Genomic DNA, 22,915 nt, shown 5'->3' on the forward strand with positions numbered 1-22,915 from the left:
TTATACATGCATATATTGTCATGCTTCCCGTCATTTTCCCCTTTCACTGTGTCTCTCTTTGTATATTCTGGGCGTGGCCTCCAATTTCGCTCTGTTGTAAATTCTTCTGTATTTCCTTTTTTTGTTTTTACCATTTTGACTAATCTTCATCTGCCATCTTTCTGCCACATCCAGTCCTCTGTTTGCTTCCACAAATGCACTTTTGGACTCATGTCACCACCAGCCCTGCTCCACCACGGTTACAGCGCCACAGGCTCGCCTCACCTGCAATGCACATTACCTCTGTGTCATCATTAAACTGTTTAAATATCTGAACAAAGTCATCTCTGCTGCCAATGGCTTGTTTAAGCACCCAGGCTTCATTCAGCCCCACTCAGGCTGAGTGGGGCGATGGGGCGATGATCCATGTCTGCCGATTTTTATATTAGCCTGTAGGCTATGAGGCAGGACTTCCAACATGGAGGTAGCCAGAGGCCCCCCCACCCATGGGTGACGTCACAGATACACTGTACATTCTTTATACTGTCATTGGTCTCTCCCTAAACTATATTCTTAATCTCCCCTGTATCCCTGCAGACATACCACATTGTAGTCTTCAAACAGCCACGCTAAAGAACAGTTATTTTCACAAGAGCAACATTTATTAAAATCAATGAGACTTTGTTCCTGTGAGCATTGGACATCAGATGTACACAATATACAAATGGTGCGTTTTGTAGCAAATATACTTTCTATAGAGACAGCAGCAGCAGAATTGGCATGTACAAAAATACACATTTGATTTTCTCACAACACAACATACCAAAGAAACAAGATAATAGATTTATATATAATAATGTATTTCTGTATCATAAATATGCAGAACTATACACGTTGAACACAAATTCACTGTAATGGAGGATAAGAATTATATTAATAACACAGGATAAAATACTTTTAGACCATTTAAAGTGGAAACACTCAACATGATATTGGCCTTATTCCAGTGTGTGATCCTGGAAAAACTGTTAAGTTCATACAGTAATAACACTGTTGTAATGCTTGTGAAAACTGCTCTTACATTGTGATAAAAATACATTATTTACAGGGTTTCATTTTACATAATTCAAATGAATGAATGACACAGTAAAATAAGGCCATTTGTTAAGTGTAACCTTAGAAATCAGTACTGCAGTGGTAGCAGCACTGAGACAAAAAGATTCTTCTTCTTAATATTATTATTATTATCATTATTATGAACAAAACATACATACAACAGAGAAACTGTTTCAATGATGACACACACACACACACTGGCTGTCCTTGCCATTTTGAAGTGCTATAAAAGCAAGAATAAAGGAGATTTCTCCCTCAATGGCACAAGTTTTCTCACATTCCTGCAGGACACGCTGTGAATATTCGCATCATATTCAGCATCATTCTGACTTTGTGCGCACACACACATGCACACACAGTTTTTCCTTCTTCCTCCCCCCTCCCCTCCCTCCCAGGTCACAGCGATATAAACCAGAGCAACAGAGGACACTGAACACTGCGTGCTGTGTGTCTGGAAACTCGGCTCATATGAATAAATACCGTCCCAATTGATTCACTGACTCAAGACAGCCACAACGCTTCACCCTGTGGGGAAAAAAATGTTTCACTTTACAGATGTGATTAAAAGGTACAAACACCATTAAAATAGACTAAGATGTAATAAGTATGTACAGCGGCTCTTTCTCTGGCACTCAAACATCACAGGTGTTGTGGGTGAAGGTAAAAGCATGTTCATAGTATTGGCATGAAGACATAGAAGCCCTGATGTCTATATTGCTGTCATTACTGCTGTTGAGAGAACAACATTTGTATCTCTTCAAAAATGTTGACCTTTTTACAAAAAGATTTAGCCACCTTTTAAAGAAGTTTTTAATATGTTTTGCAAATATCAGCTATGTTTCTGCTGGCTTCATAAAAAAAATCTAACATTCTTTCTAAAAAACTGGTTTGGTCTTTCTTTTTCATTTCTCAAGAACTTTGCCTCCTTCGTTTTCTTCTCCAAGCGCTGAAAAAGCAGTGACATATTCCAAAGGAAAAACAAGGACACACTGCCAGAGAAAAATATTTTTCAGAGGAACCAGATTTTGGCACAAGAGCTGTAATGCTGACCTGTTTTGACAACAGCTTTTATGATTGTTTATGGATCCAGATGTCCAAGGAGATGCCATATTTTCTACAATGAATTCACTAAATCGGGCCTCAGTATTCAATAAATCATTTTTGAGGGTCCCAACGGTGCTACAAAGCAACACTGAAGTGTAACTGTACCTAAAATCTGAAACCCTGGATGTACCATAACCATTTATGTTTTGGGCTGACTACTGCCAGAAAAAAGTAGCATATAGAGGAATATTATCACAAAGTTCCCATTTACACGTATGACTCTTCTGCAAAAAAGAGCTGGTCAAACTCCTCCACTCTTGGGTCACTGCACCGCCTGCTCTGCCATTCCCTCTTCCCCTGTACAATAGCCAGCGCCACCTCCTGACTCCTTCTCAGGCAGGCGTCTGCATCCTCCTGACCCTGGGAGGAAAAGTAGTCCCTTACAGCACGGGTAGCAGAGGGAGACAGGCAGAAGCGTGGCTCGCCATGGTTGGGCTCCACCTCTGACACCCTCAGGCTGCCATCTTGGGGCTGACCTTTTGAAGTACGAGGTCTGTCCAGAGTGTGGCTGGTGGGGGGACTAAACTTCGCAGTGACCTTGACAGGTTCAGATGCTCGACGGGGAAGGCTTCTCCCCTCTTTGTGTCCCTCCATGGCTGGAGTTAGAGAGTGAGACTTTTGCCTCTGGAGGACCAGAGTCGTGGTGCTCTGTCCATAGAAAACCCCCTGTGGAGGCTGTGCACACCCGTTTCGAGTCCGCCTCTGTGTGACCTCACTTCCTGTGTGCGGTTTGTTAGGGGAGGCTGGGTTCTGGGGTCTGTAGGTGCAGGTCTGGTCGTGGAGCTGCCTCAGCTCTCTGACCGTCAGAGATTTTTCCGTCCCCTTGTAGAAAGGAGATCGGCTGTGCTGCAGCTGCAGCAGAGCCTGCTGGTAGGATGGAGGGCAGCTGGATCTCCGCTGGCAGTTTTGGTTTGTCGCCGTGGCCTCCTGGGCACTGGCGGGGTAGCCATTATTGGTTTGGTGGGTTTTCCCATTTACAACAGGCGAGTCCTCCTCCGTGTGTCCATTATCAGACTGCCTCAGTGACAGGCGGCGCTCCTTCTTGAGCCATGTGTTAGGGTGGAGGCCATGAGTGTGAGATTGGGTTTGGCTGGTCCGAGGAGGTGGGGTGGGCTGTGGCCAATGAGGCGGGGCTTCCTTATGAGGAGGGGAGACCCTGGGCGACAGCTGGGGCCGCCCAGGAAACAGAGGGGAGAGAGAAGCAGGCTCAGCCAATGAAATCACCCCATTGGTGGCATAGTCAGTAGAGTACTGTGAGAAGGCGGAGTCTAAAGAGCTGAGGGAGGAGCCTGTGGGTGAGGTTGCTGGTGACGACAGACTGGAACAGCTGGCATCCAGTCGCAAAGGAGGTGGAGGGGCGTGCTTCATCTTCCTCCGCCCACCATTCTGGACTTTGGCTCCTCCCTTCTCACATCCATCCTCTTCCTCCTCCTTCAGCTGCAGGCCGCTCAGCCGCTGCTCCAGAAACACCTCATCCTCCTCCCCCTCCCCCTCCATGGCGGCATCATAGCTCGCCTTCCTGACTGGCAGGTGGTGGTTACCGGTGTGAACAGTCACTACGCCGGGGGGCGTTGTGCTCACCAGGGCCAAAGCGGGCTCTGAACTCCTTCTTAGCCTCCTGGGACCCTGTGACAGACCATTGGCTTGGCGGGGTCGAGGCTGTCGGACTGCGGGGCTGAACCTTCTGGGTCTGGCCAGCAGGGGGAGCTGCAGCAGGAGGTCAGTCTCAGGGTCGGGATCCGGGTCGCAATCACTGAGGGTGATGACGGAGTCACGACTGCGGCTGTCCGGCTTGTCCTTGTCACGAAGGGGCAGCTGGTCCTGATAGGGAGACTCAGGGTCATCATTCAGCTCATTCTCCAGACTGTCATAGGACGAGTCGTTCATCTGGAAGGACGACACATCTGGGAGGAGAAAGATTGAAAAGAAAGGAAGGGGAGGGGAAAAGAATATTATTGAGACTTCAACAAAACAAGTGGTTAACTGTGGAATCATCAAATTAAGATCAAGAGAATTCAATCCAGAAATACACAGAAAAACACAATAATTTAGCAAACAACATACGCAAGCTTTCACCTGCCAGTACTACTTTACCATTACAAATCCTATAATAGAGAAGTAGTCCTCAAATTATACGGCTTTTGCAGACATCCCTCCTCATGCCAGTATCCTACAATTTTGCATATTTCTGCTTTCTAGCTACGAAAATTAGGAACCAAAGTTGAGACAAACTTTTATTTACACGACAACCTACACAATAATTAGAAAGCGTAACTACTCCCACAGTCTGTTGCTCTCTCCTGGTACAAACTTCATCCACAACACTCAAAAAGAGCAGTCTGAGAGAAATGAAGAATCTCGAACCCTGAACTAAACAAAACAAAGCCACAGTTCACAGCTAGAGACAAAGGGAACAGTGGACAGAGCGTCATCGAGCTGCGTACTCATCGACCTCTGGTGGTTATTTATAGCGTCAGGAGGAAAGTTAGTAGTATTTATGAATGAGGAGATTCAATGTTGCTGCGTTAATCAGCACCTGTGACCCTGCAATCACTGAAATTACTGCAGGTCGGCCTGTTGACCCCAATCAATGGGGCTGAAAGAGCCTTGGATATTTAATTACACACACACACACACGCACACACACACACACACACACAGTCTTATATTTTGAGGTGTAACACACTGAAGCATTGTGAGGTAACAAGCTCTTTCAGAGAAGTTAGGGGTGGTTGTTTAGCCACACACACTTTGATTAAGTGTTTTTGTCTGTTGTTCAAAAGTTTTGCTTCATTCATTACTTCTTTACCAGACATTTTCAATATAAGTCAGCGACAAGTTATTTCACTCAGCATCTATTCCTGTCCTCCTCTCTGCTCCGCTGGCGTTCAGTTCTTACCTGATCCGTGGTCACTGCTGCTGCTCTTTTGGCTGAAGCTCCTGAACAGCGTTGTGACGTCGTCTCCCAGGACGCTGCAGCAGTTCTCTATGAGGAAGCGAACGAGCTCACACACCTGCAGGGAGAAAACATTACGGGGTTAGAGCAAGAACACTTTTCTTTGCTTCACTGCAGCAGCTGCTGACCATTTGTTTTCATTGTTATACAGCTGGACAAAGATGTAATTCTGTTACTGTTTATGCAGAACTTCATTTGCTGAGGCAATTCCTCCGAGAACCAGCCAAAGTTCTGCAATAATTCAGCAAGCAAGTTTCTAAATTTCTATGTCGGCACTACATGTTGAGTAAACTGGAAGATTTGCAAAAACACTCACACACACACAAAATGGCATCATTATATTTGCACCGCCTGGTGAACATTTTGACATTAACTGCGTATGATGGCGCCCCGAAAAACACTGCAAATAAAACTAGTCTGTAGTTTTTTTGTGTTGTTGTCTGCTGACCTAAATAACTACATAGTACCAGCTCCAAACAGCTGTCAAAAGTTTCTGCTCATGTGTCCTATATTATCGCTGTGAGAAAAGTTTGTTTGTACCGATGTCGACCTCCCAACTATAAGAGTGTTTGCATTCCACAGACCAAGAAAACACCAAACTCCTTCTTCCCAGTCCTGGTTTATGTCCTGATAATAAGATATGACATCATGTATTAGCTTTATCATTTTTTCAAATGCTTGTTCAATGCAATGTTTTTGATAGTAGCTTTTCTGAAAGATATTGCCATAGAGGGAATGATACATTTTGCATATGGCTTCCAGAACTATATGTCCAAGTCTTGAGAGCAGGCACCACATCCAGTTTCAAAACGTGCCGACAGCGTCTGTGCATTTTTTTTTTTTCTTTTTGGAATCAGTCCTCAAACAAATCGCTGTACTTGGCTGAAACCACCAACTAAGCAGACAAAATTTACTGAACACACAAGACGCGCCTGTGACACAAATAGTCGATTAACGCCACGGCCACTCACAAACGCTGGAGTCATATCCACCCACATTTCAGTGGAAAGTTTCCACTAAAATCATCCTGGTGAGTTTATAATTTGTTTTTCCTCTGACACCGTGGAGAACACAGTGAGGACAAACACACTTCAGGGCTTCCCTCTTTGTTTGTTTGTTGGGCCAGATGTTGTCTGTTCGTATCTGCATGGTGTCCATATGACTCAGTGATAGAAGAAGAGTCCATCTGGATGAACCGTGCACAACCAGGCTGCACTGTGAAGTATTTCAAGCGTTAAGAGTCTTATTGTAAAAAAAAACAAGTTTAAAAAAAAGGGTGATGACCTAACTTAACCTGTAACCACTTCAATTAAAATCTTGTTTCAAGAACGTTTCCTTTTTCTACTACAACTTCACATATGTTCAGGATACTGACAGTCAGTTCTTGTTGATTTTTATCAGAAACAGGTTGAAATTATTTCCGGTGCATTGTGTTTTTTTGGTTTGTTTGTTTGAATTCCAAAAAGTCTGATAATAGACAATAGAAAAAGTAGCACAGATGGTCCTTTAATTTGATTTGAATGGGACTGTACAAACAGTACTAGAACAGCACTAACAGGAAGCAGTCAGTGGTCAGGCAGTTGAGTAGCTTTTAGCAGATTTTCCAATTTGGCTTTAAAGCTTTTCAAATGCACTTATAATTCTTCATGTCCTCTGGTAAGGCAGCCCACAGAATACTGACTGCCCAAAAGAGCGGAGCGCAGTCCCTTACAGAAGATATCCTTCAGGATTTTCTCCAAAAGAAAATTGTTCACATTTTACCTGACAATGATGGGAAACAAGAGCTGTATTTACAGAGTTATATAACTTAATGAGTTCCACAGTAGTTTCATTCGAGCAATCTGGGACAGTTAATCCCCCCCAACAACTGTTTCCAGAGCGCAAACGCAACATTAACCTTCTGGCTTCATATCCTCTGTGTGTACCCTCTCTTCAGATACCAAATGTACTAATGACTGCTGTATGAAAGCCCTCAGGCCACATTTTCCTTGGATTATGGGTAATACTCAATGCTGCTATCCATAACCTGCAGTGACAGTTAGCATACACTTACACAACAAGCGAGTATGAATTACAAATCTGTCTGTGATTATTCCTCATTGCCTCTAAAATAGCCGACACTAATAAAATTTGCAGGTAGATTACCCACAGCTGCTGAGTCGTGGTATGTGCAAACATTACGACATCGTTTTCATGAGTCACTTCAGTGATTTTCATCAGGGGGAGGATGAAACTACCCAATCACTTTAAAGAGCATGAACCGGTTTGTGAATACAGGTGAGATATCTTTACCTTTAGATATTGTTCCTACTCTGTCACACTGTGTTATCAGTGCACAGTGGATTGTCTCATTCCTGAAGAACAGCAAATCATTGACAAGCATTTTCAATGTAATAATGTTTATCAATAGTAAACGGTCATTGGTGTCAATTATATAATCTGTGCTTCACGGATTTAGTGATTTGTAGGTCAAACGTCTATGTGTCTTAGATGGTACAGTATTTTAGGTGTTTAGGTTACATAACTATTGTTTCAACTGCATTTCCATGTGACCCTGACGAGGATGAATTTCTATACGAAGTAAGAGAACACTACAAGATATATCTCACTAAATTACAGGCCGTTTTACTTCCTTTCCTTTTTCTTTACATAGTTTTCACTCTTTCCCCTCCTCTTCCCTCTTTAGTTTTCTACTCCACCTTCTTATCTGCCCCATTTAGTCATTCTCCTGCCCTCCTTCAATCGCTCATTCAGCATTCCTCACTGTCAGTGAGAAAGAGAACTGCTACGTGTTGCAGAGCACTGTTGCAGAGGAGCCTGTGGGCATCCAGCACACTTTCACTCCTCCATCAACAGCCCATTCAAAACTGCCCCTTCTACTTTAACTCAGTAGGATGTTATCTTAAGCGCTCTCTCAGCATTCAGAAAGAATTCAGCCGTACGCTGTAAAGTATTTGTGTGCAGTATGAATGCAGGTTGATGGTGAACAACTGCCACAGTATACAATAGGATACAATAGGAGACACAGAGCGTATACACTATCTGTACATGTGCGTGGGTGTTTGCTTGAATTGAGAGATGTCACAGCTGTGTGTTAGTTGGTCATTTCTGAGAATTTCTGAGGTCATTGGTCAACCGCATCACACTTCTGTTATTTCCTCTACTGGATACTGTGTTAATGTAAAAAAGTCACTTTTATTAAAAAACAAAGCAGAAGCAGTTTGGTCCAGCTCAAGAGAAAAACAACTTCCTTTTGAATGATTTGTCTCTCTGTCTCCATCTTAAGTAATACACAAGCTAAAGCTGTATTTACCCTCTGAAACGTTTCGCCAAAAACATTTAAATTATATGCTGCATGAAAGAGGCAGCGACACAGAGACTGAATTGGGCAACACTGAGCTTTCACGTGTCTCCAAGACAAGGTTGGAAACTAGCCATTACACGGCCAGGGCCCCACGCTGGTTTAAATTGGCCCCTGGCTCCAACCACAACGCGGGAAATGTCGAAATCTCACTTTGTTATTTTTTAACGTTTTTTCCCAGAAAAAAGGCCGCCTGTGCTCGGGCTGCAGTGCGCGAGAGGGAAAGTGTTATCAGGGGAGTATTTGTGAAAGAGATATTTAGGTATTTGTGGCTGTTGAAGGTATTTGTGTGTGTGTGCGTGTGTGTGTGTGTGTGTGTGTGTGTGTGTGTGTGTGTGTGTGAAGAGAGAAAGTGGAGTGTTTCAGCGACACAGTTTTTCACTAAAGCACACACTTGGCCTCAGGATTCTGTAGGAAATTCTTTGCATGTTTTCTCAATGAACCTCAACCACCTCAAGTGGGCGCACATACACACACACACACACACACACACACATTTGAAAAGATAAGCAAACCAGCCACCCACTGAGATTATGTGTAACTCTATTACTGTGATTTTACAAATGGACCACAAATCAAAAAGCTTTGTATGCTTTACGTCTTAGCGACTACACAATAGGCTCTGGTGGACGGGAGGGGGCTTCCTCTGTGGGCTCTGGCTGCAGCCACTGCTGAGAACTTGAGTCAGTTCAGGTTAACGTGGCTTGCTGAGATGTGTGGGAGGAAGACTGAGCAGTGTTAACCCCGCAAAAATACGAGAAATTCTATGTCAGGAAAAAGAACTGTCATATAACAGATAAAACTAGTTTCTGATTCGCTGGCTGCCTGTCAATCAAATATCAAACTCTCCACAGTGATTGGGAGTAAATGGTTTCCAGTCTGACAAGCGCTTACGTGTGCATGTGAACATATATGCGCACACACGCTTCATTCGTGTCATTAACATCGAAATGCCTCGACCCGCCTGTCTGTCTGGTCACACGTGTTTCATACATCACAGCAGCACGCACACACTCGCACTGACGCAGTTTGCTTCCACTGAAATGTTAGATTCCTCAGCGTTTGCACGCTGTCTCAGCAAGTCTCTCAACACACACACGCACACACACACCAGCTCAGGGTGTTGTTCAGGTTGACATGTTGGGAAACACATTCATTCGCTTTCTTGCCAAGAGTTAGATAAGAAGATTGATATCACTTGCATGCACGTATGTTCAATGCAAAGCATATTTCCTCAAATTGAGATTGAATTATTAGCTGGCGCAATCCATCTGTGTTCATCCTCACCTTCTTGGTGCCCTCCCCCTCCATCTCGGGGGTGCTAGGTGCTGGAGACCAAAGCATGCTGGGAGCGATGCAGACGGACAGGTTGAAGGCGTTCATCTGGTTGTCGTGGGCATTGCGTTGGATACATTGCAGCACAGCGATCACATGTCGCAGCAGAAGCAGGTTCTCGCTGGGCAGGAGGTGGAGCAACCTGAGATGAGACCACAAAACACATCCTCAAACACTTTGTCGCTGGTCCTTGTTCTCACAGTGTGTGAGAACTCTTCCTTTATTAATAATTAAATGAAAAAAGGGTTATAATGATGTGTGTAAGGTGCTCATGAGAGAGAGAAAGAGACAGCAACACATCGTACATTATTATTTGAAAATTAGCAGTATGATTTTGGCAGTAAACATTTTAGGATTTGAAGAGAGCGTTCTTACCTCTGGACAGCTTGCATCCTCTCCTCTCCACCCTCCCCTTCTATCACATCCATCCACTGGTCATACAGATCCACACACAGCATGCTGCCTGGAATGTTTCGCAGAAAGTCCTACAAAAAAAACAATGAATGAATGAACTGAGATTTATTTTTTAATTGATTTATTTATTTTTGTGTGTTCCGGTTGGATGATTTTCAAACATTTTTTTGTCCTCTGTTCTTTCTTAAAAAGAGGACACTGAGTTCATCTTTGAGTCTAATAAATGCAGAAATCTCCAACGTACAAACGCTGCTGTGTTTGTTTCATCTTGGATTCATGCAACATTTCAATCTTCAATCTTGATCAGGTATATGAACAACAAACCTGAGAAAAGTTCTAATATATTCTTTTTAAAGTTAAATAAATAATGACGTCAAATCAAAGAAATGAGGCCATCTTGTGCACGAAACACCTCGAGGATTTAACAGAAATAGCCATCGAGGAAATGAGGTCAAAATAAAATATGACTCTGTCAAATGCAGACAAAGCAGCAGAACAGACACACAGTACATCCTGAATGGGAATTAAAGGAACCCTTTAACAACATTGTGCCCGCACTGTATAAAATAATTTAAATAGACAGATAAAAGACATCGATGTTACTGTATCTCTACTTTAACACAGGATTGGCATTGACGAACGTTCTGTCATTGGACTGTTTCGTCTCAGGTGAGGCACAATCAGTCTCCATTGTGCAGAGACAGGTAAAGCCCAACAAAGAGTGGAGATGAATCAGCTCTGTATAAAACTCCGAACAGCTCAGCTGCTCCCTGGATGCCCAACGCTACGGTGGCTGTTCAGCCTGGGTGCTGAACAATGAGCACCTTGTGTGTTTGTGTGTGTGTGTGTGTGTATGTGTGTGACTGGCAGCCTGCCTGGCTGTGCAGAGACAGATTATCCTGTCTGGACTTATGTGACTTTGGACGCACATCACTCGTTCCTGCTTTCTGTTGTCTGGTTTCAAACCAGTGAGACAGGGGCAGAGCTGTAATGTGGTTGAATGTGTGTGTGTCTGTTACCTTGAGGACAGCAGCGATGACAAACACAGACTGGTGTGTGATCTCCGGGTCCTCTGTCCCACTGTCCAGCCTGTCCCGAAGTTCCCGGCAGGCTTTGGCCCCAGCTGACCGCCTGAAGATGCCCCGTGTGTACGGCCCCTCCAGATACAGGAACACCAACATGTCCTGGAGGGAACCGGGAGATGTGAGGTTACCCACAGGAAGTCTCTTCACGTGATCTTTCTAGAAAATATTCTGAATGAAGCAGGGTAACTCTGCATGTTTGGACTTTCTAAAAGGGCATTTGTTGCCGAGGTCAAAGTCTGACTTGCTTATTCAACAGATTGGAGTTTCACTTCTCTATTATGTCCATTATTTATTTCGAGTCAAGTCAAATCAACTTTTTTGTCAACACTGCCATATGTACAAGACAGAGAATGGAAGTATTGTTTCCCTCGTATCTCTGGTACAAACAAGCAATAAACATGAAAACATAATCTCCAAAAAATGAATCTACTTCCCCATACTACTTCTCCCATTCCCCAAATATACCCCAAACCATCCCGTGACCCCTTTCAAACAGGGTCCTGACCCCTCCTGCTGGCTTTCGTGACCTGCACTCAGCTCACCATGACAGGCTTGGGCAGGCCGTGGTCTGGAGAGCAGACAGAGCTCAGGGGTCGTCCGAACAGCCGTCCCTGAGTGGGGGAGAGTGAGGTCGGAGACAGGGGCAGGCTGTCCAGCTGTGTGTTGGAGCCTTTCCAGAAAGGCCAGTTGATCAGAGACCTTTTTCTCTTAAAAGACTTCTGCTGACCAGGCTCTGCGGGGAGAGAGAAGAGGAAGAGGTGAGCTGCAGTTTCAGACGCTTGAGCAATGCATGTTGAAGTCACTGGAATGCAACTGCAAAACTAAAACCTATGTAATGATTTTGAAATATGTATTACATGATATTTAGACTAAAAGTTGCAGACATTGGACTCCATTCACATGAATGCCCGGTCTGTCCACAAAATTTCAGCCTAATAATCACACCTAAAGATGTTTATGTGACACAGAAAACACAGAGGGATACTGTTTAAGAGAAAGACACCAACAAGACAGCGACAGAACTAAAGAAGAAAGAACCACTGATTCACACATATGCAGACATGCCCTCAGGCTCGAGAGCAGCATTTAAATTGAAGTTTGTGTGTGCTTTTGTGTGTGAAAACATATGCGCATGTATGGGGCTCTGTGTGTGTCTTCAGGCTTGTGACTGTGTGTTCCTTGTCAAGTGTTTGCTTCGTGGTGTCGGGTCACAATGTCTACCTGTGCTGTTTGTGTTTAAAGTCTGTCTACATCTTCTCTATGACATAACAGCTCAGTGTGTCTCCGCAGTTACGAAACTGCGTACTGTGTGTGCGCTGAAGGACGTTAACGAGAATGAACAGCAAACATTTAGTGTCTGGTCTGATCTTGATGCAAATTGACTTCAAGTGAGTGTGACGAGAAACATTAATCAACGTGACTTTAAAGACACAACTGTAAGGAGACTTTCTAGATCGAATAGAGTACGGATAGCTGTTATAGAGTAGTTCTGAAAATCCATCCATGCTTTTTCTGTAACCGCTTATAAGGGTCATAGACTCTATCCCAGCTGGCATTGGACAAGAGGTGCAGGACAAGTCTTCAGCTCATCACAGGGAACATAGAGGAACCATTCACACTCATTTATTAGCAGCAACCATTAAGATAATTTATGAAGCAAAGATGACATAACATTTGACAATGTCAGCTTCGGGTCTGGGAACTTGTAATGGACAATAAAGATAAAAATGATTATCCAAAAAAATATTCAATAAAAGATCAGCACTATTGTGGTACTTTGTGATAACTCTAAAATGCCTCTAAGACCTCATGCTGACATCTGTACAATTGCAAACCCTGCAGTAAATCTTTTAAAGGGTCATTGTAGTGATATGTAATCGTCGCAACTTTGATTTGCCAGCAGTCATGAAACGATAACATTTATGTTTATTAAGCAATTGTTATTTGTATCCAAGGGTGGAACTCCCTTAATAAACCAAATATTCTTTCATTGGGTGGAGGACCCAGCAACCCACAAGGGCCCAATAAATATGTGGCATACCTCACATAGAATTCATTATTTAACGATGTGCCGTGGCGTCATGCCCAAATACACTCTGGAACAAAGTTCAACAGTAACAGAATTTGTCGGCCTGCTCTGGCACTTCTCAGCAGGCCTTGACATCATCAAGAAAAACATGACCTCGCTGTAAATCAGGTGTTACATCAGTACAGCTTTCTGGTCAGGCAACTTCTTTTTGAGAGAGTGGATGAGGAAACAGACAGACTACTCGCTGACTGGGTGGGCAATGTCATCTTACTATGATGGAGAATAAAACACAAACTCTAAGAGAGTCTAAGGCTGGGCAAGACTTTGTATCATTGTACATTAATTAAAAATTAAAAACTATTAAATTAAAATTAAATTAAATTAAATATCCATATATATATAATATTTGGATATTTAATTTTTACAATGATCTTCAGTGTTTAGTGTTTTAGAACAAACTGACGATGCTAGAGATGCCAGTTGCAACACTGCAGTGTTGTCCTCCGCAGCTCCAGCGGATGAACCACTTTGGCTTCTGTATTGTGTATTTTTGTGAACAATGGTTATCTAACTTGACAACAGGCAGACTATTGAGCACTGACAAACCAGCATTATGGAAAATCCTAGGATTTGTGGCATAATTATAGTTTGAGCTGGACTGGATATCAAACTTTAATACTCCTCTGGTGCCGAGTGAAAAGTGTTGAGAGCACACACTGACAGCTGTCATGTGCGCAAAGGTGACACTAAATGCTTCCTTTTATTTTAAATATTAGTTATCATATGACCAAAAAAAAGTTTCCTTTCTGCTTTCAGAGAAAGTACCACAACAGGTCAACGCTTGAATTTGGAAACAGTGCATTGTTAGTTTGAATCAACCACTGTGTTAAATTGGTGTTTTAGTGTGCAGTACGCTCTTAAATTACCGATCACCTTTGTCCTGTAAGGCCTCTTTAGTTCAGTCAGAACTTGAATGTTAGAGAAGTTCCTGTTGGTGCCTTGGGTTCCCTCGAATCTGCCACAAATGCTCATTTCAAAGATGTATCACACTGCTTCCTCACATACAGTCCAGCAAACTCTAGAAAATGGAGTGTGAAAGATTGTCCAGATACGCTTCAAGCAATGTCATAGTGACAAACTTTTATCAGCCTTGTTGGAGAACTTACTCGTAGCAGTTCCCAGATTTCCTTCCAAACCTTGTTCTTTTCATAAAAAGGGTGCTGTGGATCGTATAAAATGTGCCGCTTCTCAATCACGGTTTCTGGCACAAAGCCCTCCAAAGGCCTGAAGGCAGACTTCTCCAACATGCCCAAGTTGACTGCTGACTAGCCTCACATAGCCTCTCCACACAACTCATCTTCTGCTACAGCTAATGCTTGACAAAAACAGATATTTGTTACACTAGCTTTCAGGTTGGGTGTGAGCGATTAGGCCTCCATGGCGGTAGGGTTGGAGCGATTATGTAAGATGCTGTTATGCTGGAGGCGAAGGAATCTGAAGCAAAGCTTGCGGTTGGCAAACTGAAGCCTCCTTGACTGGAAAACACACTTTTTCTCCTCAACTTGTTTTCCTCTAAACCTCATCTCCTCCTTTTTCCATCCTGGTTTCTGTATCCCCATTATTCGTCCTTGTTCCTGTCCGCCGTCCTCTTGTTTTTCTTTCTTCCCCTCCTCCTCATTTTTCTGCCTCTCTCTCTTTTGAGGTCCCCTTTTCAGTCTCCCTCTGTAAATTCTTCCCTTTCTATCTGTTACAGTGTGTTGTTTCTCTTTCCTTCACCTACGTTGACCCCCAGACTTACTCAATCGCTGTGTCATCTCTTTTTACTTTCCATCTTCCTATTCTCACACTCATCCATCCCTTCTGGGGTTTCTTCCTCTTTGTCCGTCTGATGTTTTTCTTATTTTCAAACTACGTCTCTCCTAACCCCTGCTGTAACCCCTCGTCCGCTAAAATCTACTTTCCCACCGTTCTCCTTGACTCCTTTTCTTCTTGTTCACCTTCTGATTTACCCTCAGATGACGACTTTCTGTGTCAAGATCGAGCGCAAACAAAGTAAAAAGGTTTCTGTAAGTGAAACAAATTCAGAGGAAGTACTTTCTGTTCTGCATTAATACTTCTGTATCCTCATATTTCTTTTTGTGGTTTCAGAGAGAATTAGATTTGTGGATGGATTCTTGACACAGACCAACCATCTACTTTAAAACCTCAACTGTCCTGAAAAAAATGTATATCTTTCACAGCTCTTTGTCACAGCACATACTTACTGCTCTTACTTTATATGTCTGATGCAGAGAAGTCCATAAGTAGATACAGATTTTTGTTTGAATTTGTTTGTTTGTTTGTGTCTTTGCAATACACCTACTACTAATAATCTACTGATACTACTGATATAGTTATGTGAAGTCACCAACATAAAAAGTTGCTTTTCTTTTTTAAATATCTTTACTTATGTTCTGGATATGTCTCCATGTGACCTCATGAAAAGTGTCTGACCCTAAGTAAGGGAACTATAATCCGGACCAGCTGTCTTACCTATAAGTGGCACCTGCCCCGGGGCAACCTTGCTGGGTTTGAGGATAAACTGGCACTGGGTGTCTGGGGGGAGACACTGGTCCAGCAGCAGCACCCCTGGACAATCTGTGGGACTCGTTGGATCCCTCCCTGCTCCTACTCCCAGTCCTCCACCGCTGCTCCCACCATCCCGAATGTGGCTCATCTTAATGCTGAAGGGAAACTCGTGGCCTGAATGAGAGGTCAATGTCCAGAGGTTAGAGGTCATGGCTCTGTGTATGTGCAGTTTGTGCATCTGATAAATTAGGGTAGAACTTATGCTGTGTAGCGATGAATCAGCAGTACTCAGTTGGGATGTGAAGAATTCAGTGAGAACTTCAAGAACAAAAGAAATACCACTGTGACAAAAGACTAAGTGCTCTGAAATGCTCCCAGATGTTTGAGTTTTTGGTGTCCTGTTGATGCCTGAACAGTAGTGACTTACACTGTGGGTATTCTCTTCCTGGTTTTTCAAAATATTCACCATGGGAGGGATGAGACAGGAAGGTTTTTTGTTTACTTAATGAATTTAAGAAGTAATTGCACACTCTTTCTTTTACACATGCACCATTGGAGGTGAAGTGCTTTTTGTTCAGACTGCTTAAAAAGGGAGAGTCTTAAGAGAAAAGAGTAGTTTGTTCTTATGTTCTTTTAAACTTTTGGGGTCCGAGCAATTACCCATGATTACATTGATACGGCCATTGATAGGACCCCACAGGGTTCAGAAAGATTTTACATGATGTCTTTGAAAGGTGGGCTCACCGATGAGAGGGTATGGAGGATCGTCCTTACTGGAGCTCACCCACAACCGGTGGTCTTTAACACAGCCCTGGAGAGGGAAAAAGGACAGGTTTACCAAATTGATTTTACATTTTAATGAAAAATGCCACTTCTTTTACCTGCCAAGGTACAAAATTACAGATGTATAAATGCTAATTCGTTTTAACACCGCCTCAAAGTATAATCAGTGGATGTAGAGCCGATTATCTTGCGTACTTACCGATATTCCAAACTGGAGCAGAGCCATGCGAATGACATCAGTGGTGCTGTCAGTGTTGCTGACCGCAAGTGTCTTGGCCTGGTGGAAACATTTTAGAAACATTATGGAAATATCTAGTTGTTTGTATGTTGCATAAATGGTAGCCCTGCTCGTTACCTATAATTACCCACTTAAGGACAGACTAGGCGATCAAACATTATTCATGTTTGTGCTGATAGCAGCAATAAAAATCACAGAGGGAAGAACATATCTTACATATGCACAATTTCCAATATCCTTCGCAAATATCTTCAGAGGAATAGTCTTAGGATCGTCCTTCTCTTTTCCCTCAGTTAGCCGGCTGTGTGTCGGGGAAAAACAAAGGAAAGAGGTCAATGTTAAAATAAAAATAGCATTTGGATAGTTTGGAAGTTTATTCAGCGCTGTGATATGGGAGACTAACATTTGGAGTTAATGCCAGCATGCAAAATATCAACGAAATATCTAATCTTTTCTGTCCCGTGAGGAAAATTTGATTTGCAACATGAACTATGAGATAAAATCCCAAAACAAACCGGAGGACATAGCATGGAGTAAAACCAAACATTTACCTTTTGATGAGTGCCAACCATTTGTCCTTGTGCTCCTCAGAGCTGAAGAAGAGTAAAGAGAGAGATACAACATATTTAGAGGAAATCATGTCAAAAACAGTTTTTTCCTCTGTTATGCAACTCCTGCTGGCTAAAACCGCAGACTTCACCCCGAGCTATGACTGGATTCCTGTTGATGGAAAATGTAATGAGTGTGTGTGAACGAGTACGTATGTGTGTATGGCATTGACGAAGGCGCAGATACACAGTATATGATTGTATTTGTATGTGTGTTGCAAGTTTATGCCTGTTGTGCGTGTGTGGTTATCTACTCCAGCCTTACTTACTGCGGTCGGACTGAGTAGCTTTACGACTGGGAACTGCATTCACGCTTAAGGGTTTAGGGATTTTGTGGTTGCGGGTTGAGTTTTTAGTTCTCTACCATACTGTGCATTAGCACCTCAGAACATAGTGTACTTTGGAGCGACTGAGACAGAAATTATGCTTACTGTGCTTGAAGTGAATAACTATCATGCAATGTGAGCAGATGTACCAAATGAACTTATATGAGAGGAAATTAAGTGATCTCAAATGTGAAAACTCGTTTATGTTGTACTGTGTGTGTGTGTGTGAATGTGAGTACCTGAAAGAGGCCACACAGTTGCAGGTGGGCCAGCCCATGACAAAGCTCCTCTCTGGGTTGGTGCTTCCTTCACATACTTCCTCAATGCAGCTAGCCGTCCACATCTCACACACTCGGACTTGGGCCTTCACCTTAAAATGAGTTGGAGACCTGCAGAAGACACAGGGTGATGCATTAAGCTAGACTAGACTAAATTAGCTCTGACTAACACTAAACTAAATGTAATTGTACATCTGACCAAAAGTCCAAAACTCAAAGATCTTCAATTTACTATGATAAGAAACAGAAAAGGGAGAATCTTTATGTTTCTGATAAGGACATCTTTACTAGACACTCCAGAAATAAGGCTAGGAGAATCATTAAGGATCCCAACTACCCAGATAATGGCCTTTCTCCCTGCTGCGATGAAGATTCCAGATACACCAGGCCAGCACTGAGAAGACCACTAGGAATCTAAATGAGGACTGGGAGTGCACCTTAAAATACTATTATTGTTATTATTATTATTATTAGTTATGTAGCTCCATTAAGATTTCATTATTTCTATAATAGCAATTGAGTTTTTTGAGTAGATTAATAATCTGCCAATCAGCCAATCAATAAAACAATAAAATCAGGAGAAATCTGTGTATGACAGAAACATTGCAAAAGAAAATCAGTGAAAGTTGCATTAAAAACCTTCAAGACTCTTATCAAGGGGTTCCACAAGGAATAAATTGGGGTCCCCTACTGTTGCAATCTAACTTTTAATTTTCCTCATTTAACATTTTTCCACAAACCTCTAACACATAGCAGCTCTTCGGGAAATGCTTTAGATAAGAATTATAAAAAGATCAAGCTATTTTCAGCATTTTAAGACAAGCATGCTCAGTAGAAGTGTATTTATCCACTAGTACGTCTGTGATTACAGAGGGAAAAGCTCCAAATGCATGCATGTGGCATACACACACGCTCTCCCTGCTTGTACACACACAAACACACATACACATCACTTAATTTCTTTTCTCTCTCTCTTTTGTCAAACACACACACACACACACACACACACACACACACACACACACCAACACATTCCTTTAACTCACCCTATGTTCAGCCACAATGTAATAGTCAATTATAGTGTATACTCTGTTGGAAGGGTCAGCTCCGCCCACTGGCACATGACCACAGAGGTCCCGCTGCGTCTGCATTGATGGGTGTGTGTACAGTAAGTACATAAGTACACAGAGCAGAACTTTGTTCTATGTCTGTGTGTTTTTATGTGTGTGTTAGTGTGTGTATGTGTGTGTTTGTGGACTTCAAAAACTTAAATGAGCTCTATTTTTGAATCTGTGTGTGCTGCAGTTTGTGCAGTTTGTGGGTGGGGAGCTCCATACTGTAGGCCCGAGGCAGGCCACTGTGGCTTTGATCTGAGCCAGGCTTCATATGGATTTAATTGGCTGGGAAATAATTATATACTGGGGAGAAAATGTGGCAGGGAGAAGTGAAAGAAGGGAGTAAGGGAAGGAGAATTCAGGGAAAAATAGAAGAAGGATGTCACTCCATCCTGTACAAACTTTTTTCTCTCTCTCTGCTTTAGAGAAACAAGGAACAGATGAAACATTGCTTCGTTGTCTCAAATTCGTTTCACTTTATTTTTTCCTGTTTACGTCTCCCTGTCTCAATTTTCCATCTCCCTCTCGCTCACACAACCACATAAACATATACTCCTTCATTCTCGCTGTCATTTCACAAAGACACACAGAAGGGAACTCACTTGGCCTTGGCGACGAGCAGTGTGTCGGTGAACAGGAAAAGGTGTCTGTCCTGGGTCTGCAGGCCTGTCTTCAGTTGTGTTTGAGCATGGCCCAGGAACTGACGGCCTGGACACTCAGCCAGGAAGGCCTGGACAAGGGGACAGGACTCGGGGCTGACTGGTGTCAGGCAGCTTTCCCTGGGAGACAAAATCAAGAGACGCAAACAATGAGATATACTATCGATCCCCAAAGGACAAATGAGTGGTCGGGATGTGTGAAGGCGTGCTTCTGTTGTGATGTGATGTGGTTCATTGGATGTGGTTGGTCTCAAATTCAAGTCAGTTTTATCTTTATAACAATACCACAAATTTGTCTCAAGGGGTTCCCAGGATGGCCAAACAACTACCACGAAATGCTTAATAAGTGATACAATACAACTGACCAGTGACTATCAGAAGAAGCCCGTGTAGCTTCTTAATGAGAACGTGCAGAAGACATTATTGAACTATTATGAACACTGAAGAATGCGTTTACCAGGGTAGGGTTAAAAACCTTGAACAATTTTTATTTAGTTTAATTAATTCCAGTGTTTTACTGTGCTCTATTAGCACTGGGGGAGTTTCCAAACTCTTTCAGAGAGTGGAATAATAATACGGCAGCACGCATGAAACTAAAACACATGAGACCCGTGAAGCCAACTTGGAAAACTGCAACTGCAACTGTGAAAATAAAACGTCCAAACAGTTTTTGTAGTCTAATTAAATGGAACATTTACCTCATTATTTACTACATTTTCTTCACTGATTTCTCACATTTGCAACCACACACAAAGTCAAACATCATCAGGAGAATAAATATTAGATTTTTGGACTTGCAGTCGTGTATTACTATCTGCACGTTTGAAAACTGCACAAAGATGACTCTAAACAGCTACTAACTTCTACTATTATTTGTGAGGTAAATAATGAAATTAACGGTTCATCCAAAACTCTTGTTTGTCTTGTCTCTGTGCCTCGTCTTTTGTTTCCCCCTTTTTATTTTCTCCTTTCTTGCTTTGTAACTATTGTTCTGAAAAGTTATTTCAAGATATTTTCTTCCTTTCTTGCTAGCGACAGTAATCTCTTAGAATTCCGTTTGAATTCAAATTGTCTATCTTGTATCTGTTTTCCTGTCGATGTGTGCCAGTGATGGACTGATGAAAACAGTGGGGGGATTTCTAGAGGAAGAGGAAATAGTTTGAGGGCTCCATCCTTTCCTGTTTACCCTCCACAACCAGATAAAAGACTTAAAATCTCCACTTGCGCGCACACACACGTACACATTTTCTATCTCTGTCACTGCCTTTCTGTCTCTTTTATGTACACAAACATGAACACACACTGTCTGCTCTCACGCATGAACACACCCACCTCTAAACATAGCTTCATGTCTACTCTTACACATGGACATCCTTGATACACACACAAACACACACATTTCCCCTTCAAGAAAGCATACAGTTGTACTCCAAGTCGTCATACACCGAAATCCTGCAAGCTACAGTGCGTAAGTGATGGTTGTGATGGTGGTTATGTAATTAATTAACATCAACTGCACTGCAGTGCTTCTCTTTTTGTCAGTCTTTGTGTGTTATCCAAAAATAAATCCAAAGGGGGCTGAGTGAATTCAATTAAAAGCCACGAATGTGGCCAATAATGCGTTGATGCTCGATGGGACCAGGAGTTGAAAACTCTATGCAACTATCCTGTGAAAAATGTGTAAAGGAGGATATGACATGATGTTCAAAACAATTACAGAATCAGCTACAGCTATTGTTACGTGAGAAAGCAAAAAATGTTTCATGTGGCATATCGTACATAACTCGTGCTCCCTTCCATGGCTATAACTTAAACTTTTCATTCTTACTTTGTCAAGGACGCAGCAACAACCTGTAAATCCTCATTTTTGGTGTCAACTCTTTCAGCATAGTTATTCTGTGACAGGACTCATCCAAAGTTCAGAAAGTTTAAAATGAGCCTTCTCTGTCCTTGACATTCAGCATCAAAGCTCAGCATCTATCAGATCTCTCAACATGGCAGCCACCGCTCTCTTAATGTCGTGTCACATGCCACCTCAGGAGGACAGCACAAGGGTAAAAGACCACCGCAGACGAACTTTGGGAGGTTCACCATTATGAAGCATTAGTCTCTTTCTTCATCAACACATCCTCCTCTGTTCTTATTGTCCAGGCAGAACCAGGAAACGTTCCTGTTGGCAGAGCCCACACACACACACACACACACTGATACAAACCTTCCTGTAAAGCCCCTTTCACATATCGTTGCCTCTCAAAAAAGACAACATCTTCCGTATTCACCACACATCCCTCCCTCCTGAATGTAAGATTGACAGCTGAGCCAGCCGTCCTTTGAATGTGACGGACGAGCAGCTAATGGCTCCATTGTACGTCATGTGATGTTGATAAATTGAGTGCTCAGGCTGCCCGCGAATACATGGACACATTTGTTAAGGCACAGCACTGAAGGGGGGAACTGTTGACTTTTTAGAACACAATAAGGGGCTGGTGTACAATGAACCACACAACACAGCATACTAATGTCCCAGCATGAATAATTAAGCGGCACTGGGCATGATCTAAATATAAAGGTGATCAGCATAAATCACAGAGTAAATCACATGTTTCTCCACCTTTAGACAGCCGATGAGGAGAAGAATAAGAAAAGAACTACAAGAACTAAAATCAAGAACTACAAAGTTGTTGCATGCTATGACTAACTACCAGTCATCATTGACTGAAGTGATGTCATTTAAAAAAAAAAAAAAAAAAAAAACTTCCAGAAACAGAAGTGAAACTTGACTCAGGGGTGAGCTGCTGTCTCACACACACACACACGTCTGATTCACAGAGTGCTTAATGATTTAGGGTTGTGTGGAGGCTGGAATGAGAAAGATAAATAAAGTCTTAGTCATGGACACTATCATCAGTGAGACACCTGTAAGCGTACACCCTGAGGACAACAGCTGGACAAACAGCTGCA

General features: G+C 42.6%; 1 protein-coding gene across 1 annotated transcript in view; it reads right to left on the reverse strand.

Annotated features, from left to right (window-relative positions):
• Positions 1 to 629: 629 nt before the first annotated feature.
• LOC104928669 (rho GTPase-activating protein 20) overlaps positions 630 to 22,915 on the reverse strand; it is a 29,546-nt gene continuing 7,260 nt past the window's right edge. The window contains exons 3-15 of the mRNA XM_010743006.3: positions 19,898 to 20,074; positions 18,142 to 18,291; positions 17,520 to 17,561; positions 17,185 to 17,269; positions 16,930 to 17,007; positions 16,692 to 16,758; positions 15,912 to 16,121; positions 11,893 to 12,083; positions 11,285 to 11,449; positions 10,227 to 10,336; positions 9,804 to 9,993; positions 5,099 to 5,213; positions 630 to 4,103 (exon numbers count right to left, since the gene is read on the reverse strand). Coding sequence (XP_010741308.3) covers positions 2,407 to 4,103; positions 5,099 to 5,213; positions 9,804 to 9,993; positions 10,227 to 10,336; positions 11,285 to 11,449; positions 11,893 to 12,083; positions 15,912 to 16,121; positions 16,692 to 16,758; positions 16,930 to 17,007; positions 17,185 to 17,269; positions 17,520 to 17,561; positions 18,142 to 18,291; positions 19,898 to 20,074 — 3,277 coding nt within the window. The 3' untranslated portion in view covers positions 630 to 2,406. The remainder of the gene's footprint in view (positions 4,104 to 5,098; positions 5,214 to 9,803; positions 9,994 to 10,226; positions 10,337 to 11,284; positions 11,450 to 11,892; positions 12,084 to 15,911; positions 16,122 to 16,691; positions 16,759 to 16,929; positions 17,008 to 17,184; positions 17,270 to 17,519; positions 17,562 to 18,141; positions 18,292 to 19,897; positions 20,075 to 22,915) is intronic.

This window comes from Larimichthys crocea, chromosome XVIII, assembly GCF_000972845.2.
Source record: "Larimichthys crocea isolate SSNF chromosome XVIII, L_crocea_2.0, whole genome shotgun sequence".
In the NCBI taxonomy this organism is placed as follows: domain Eukaryota; kingdom Metazoa; phylum Chordata; class Actinopteri; family Sciaenidae; genus Larimichthys; species Larimichthys crocea.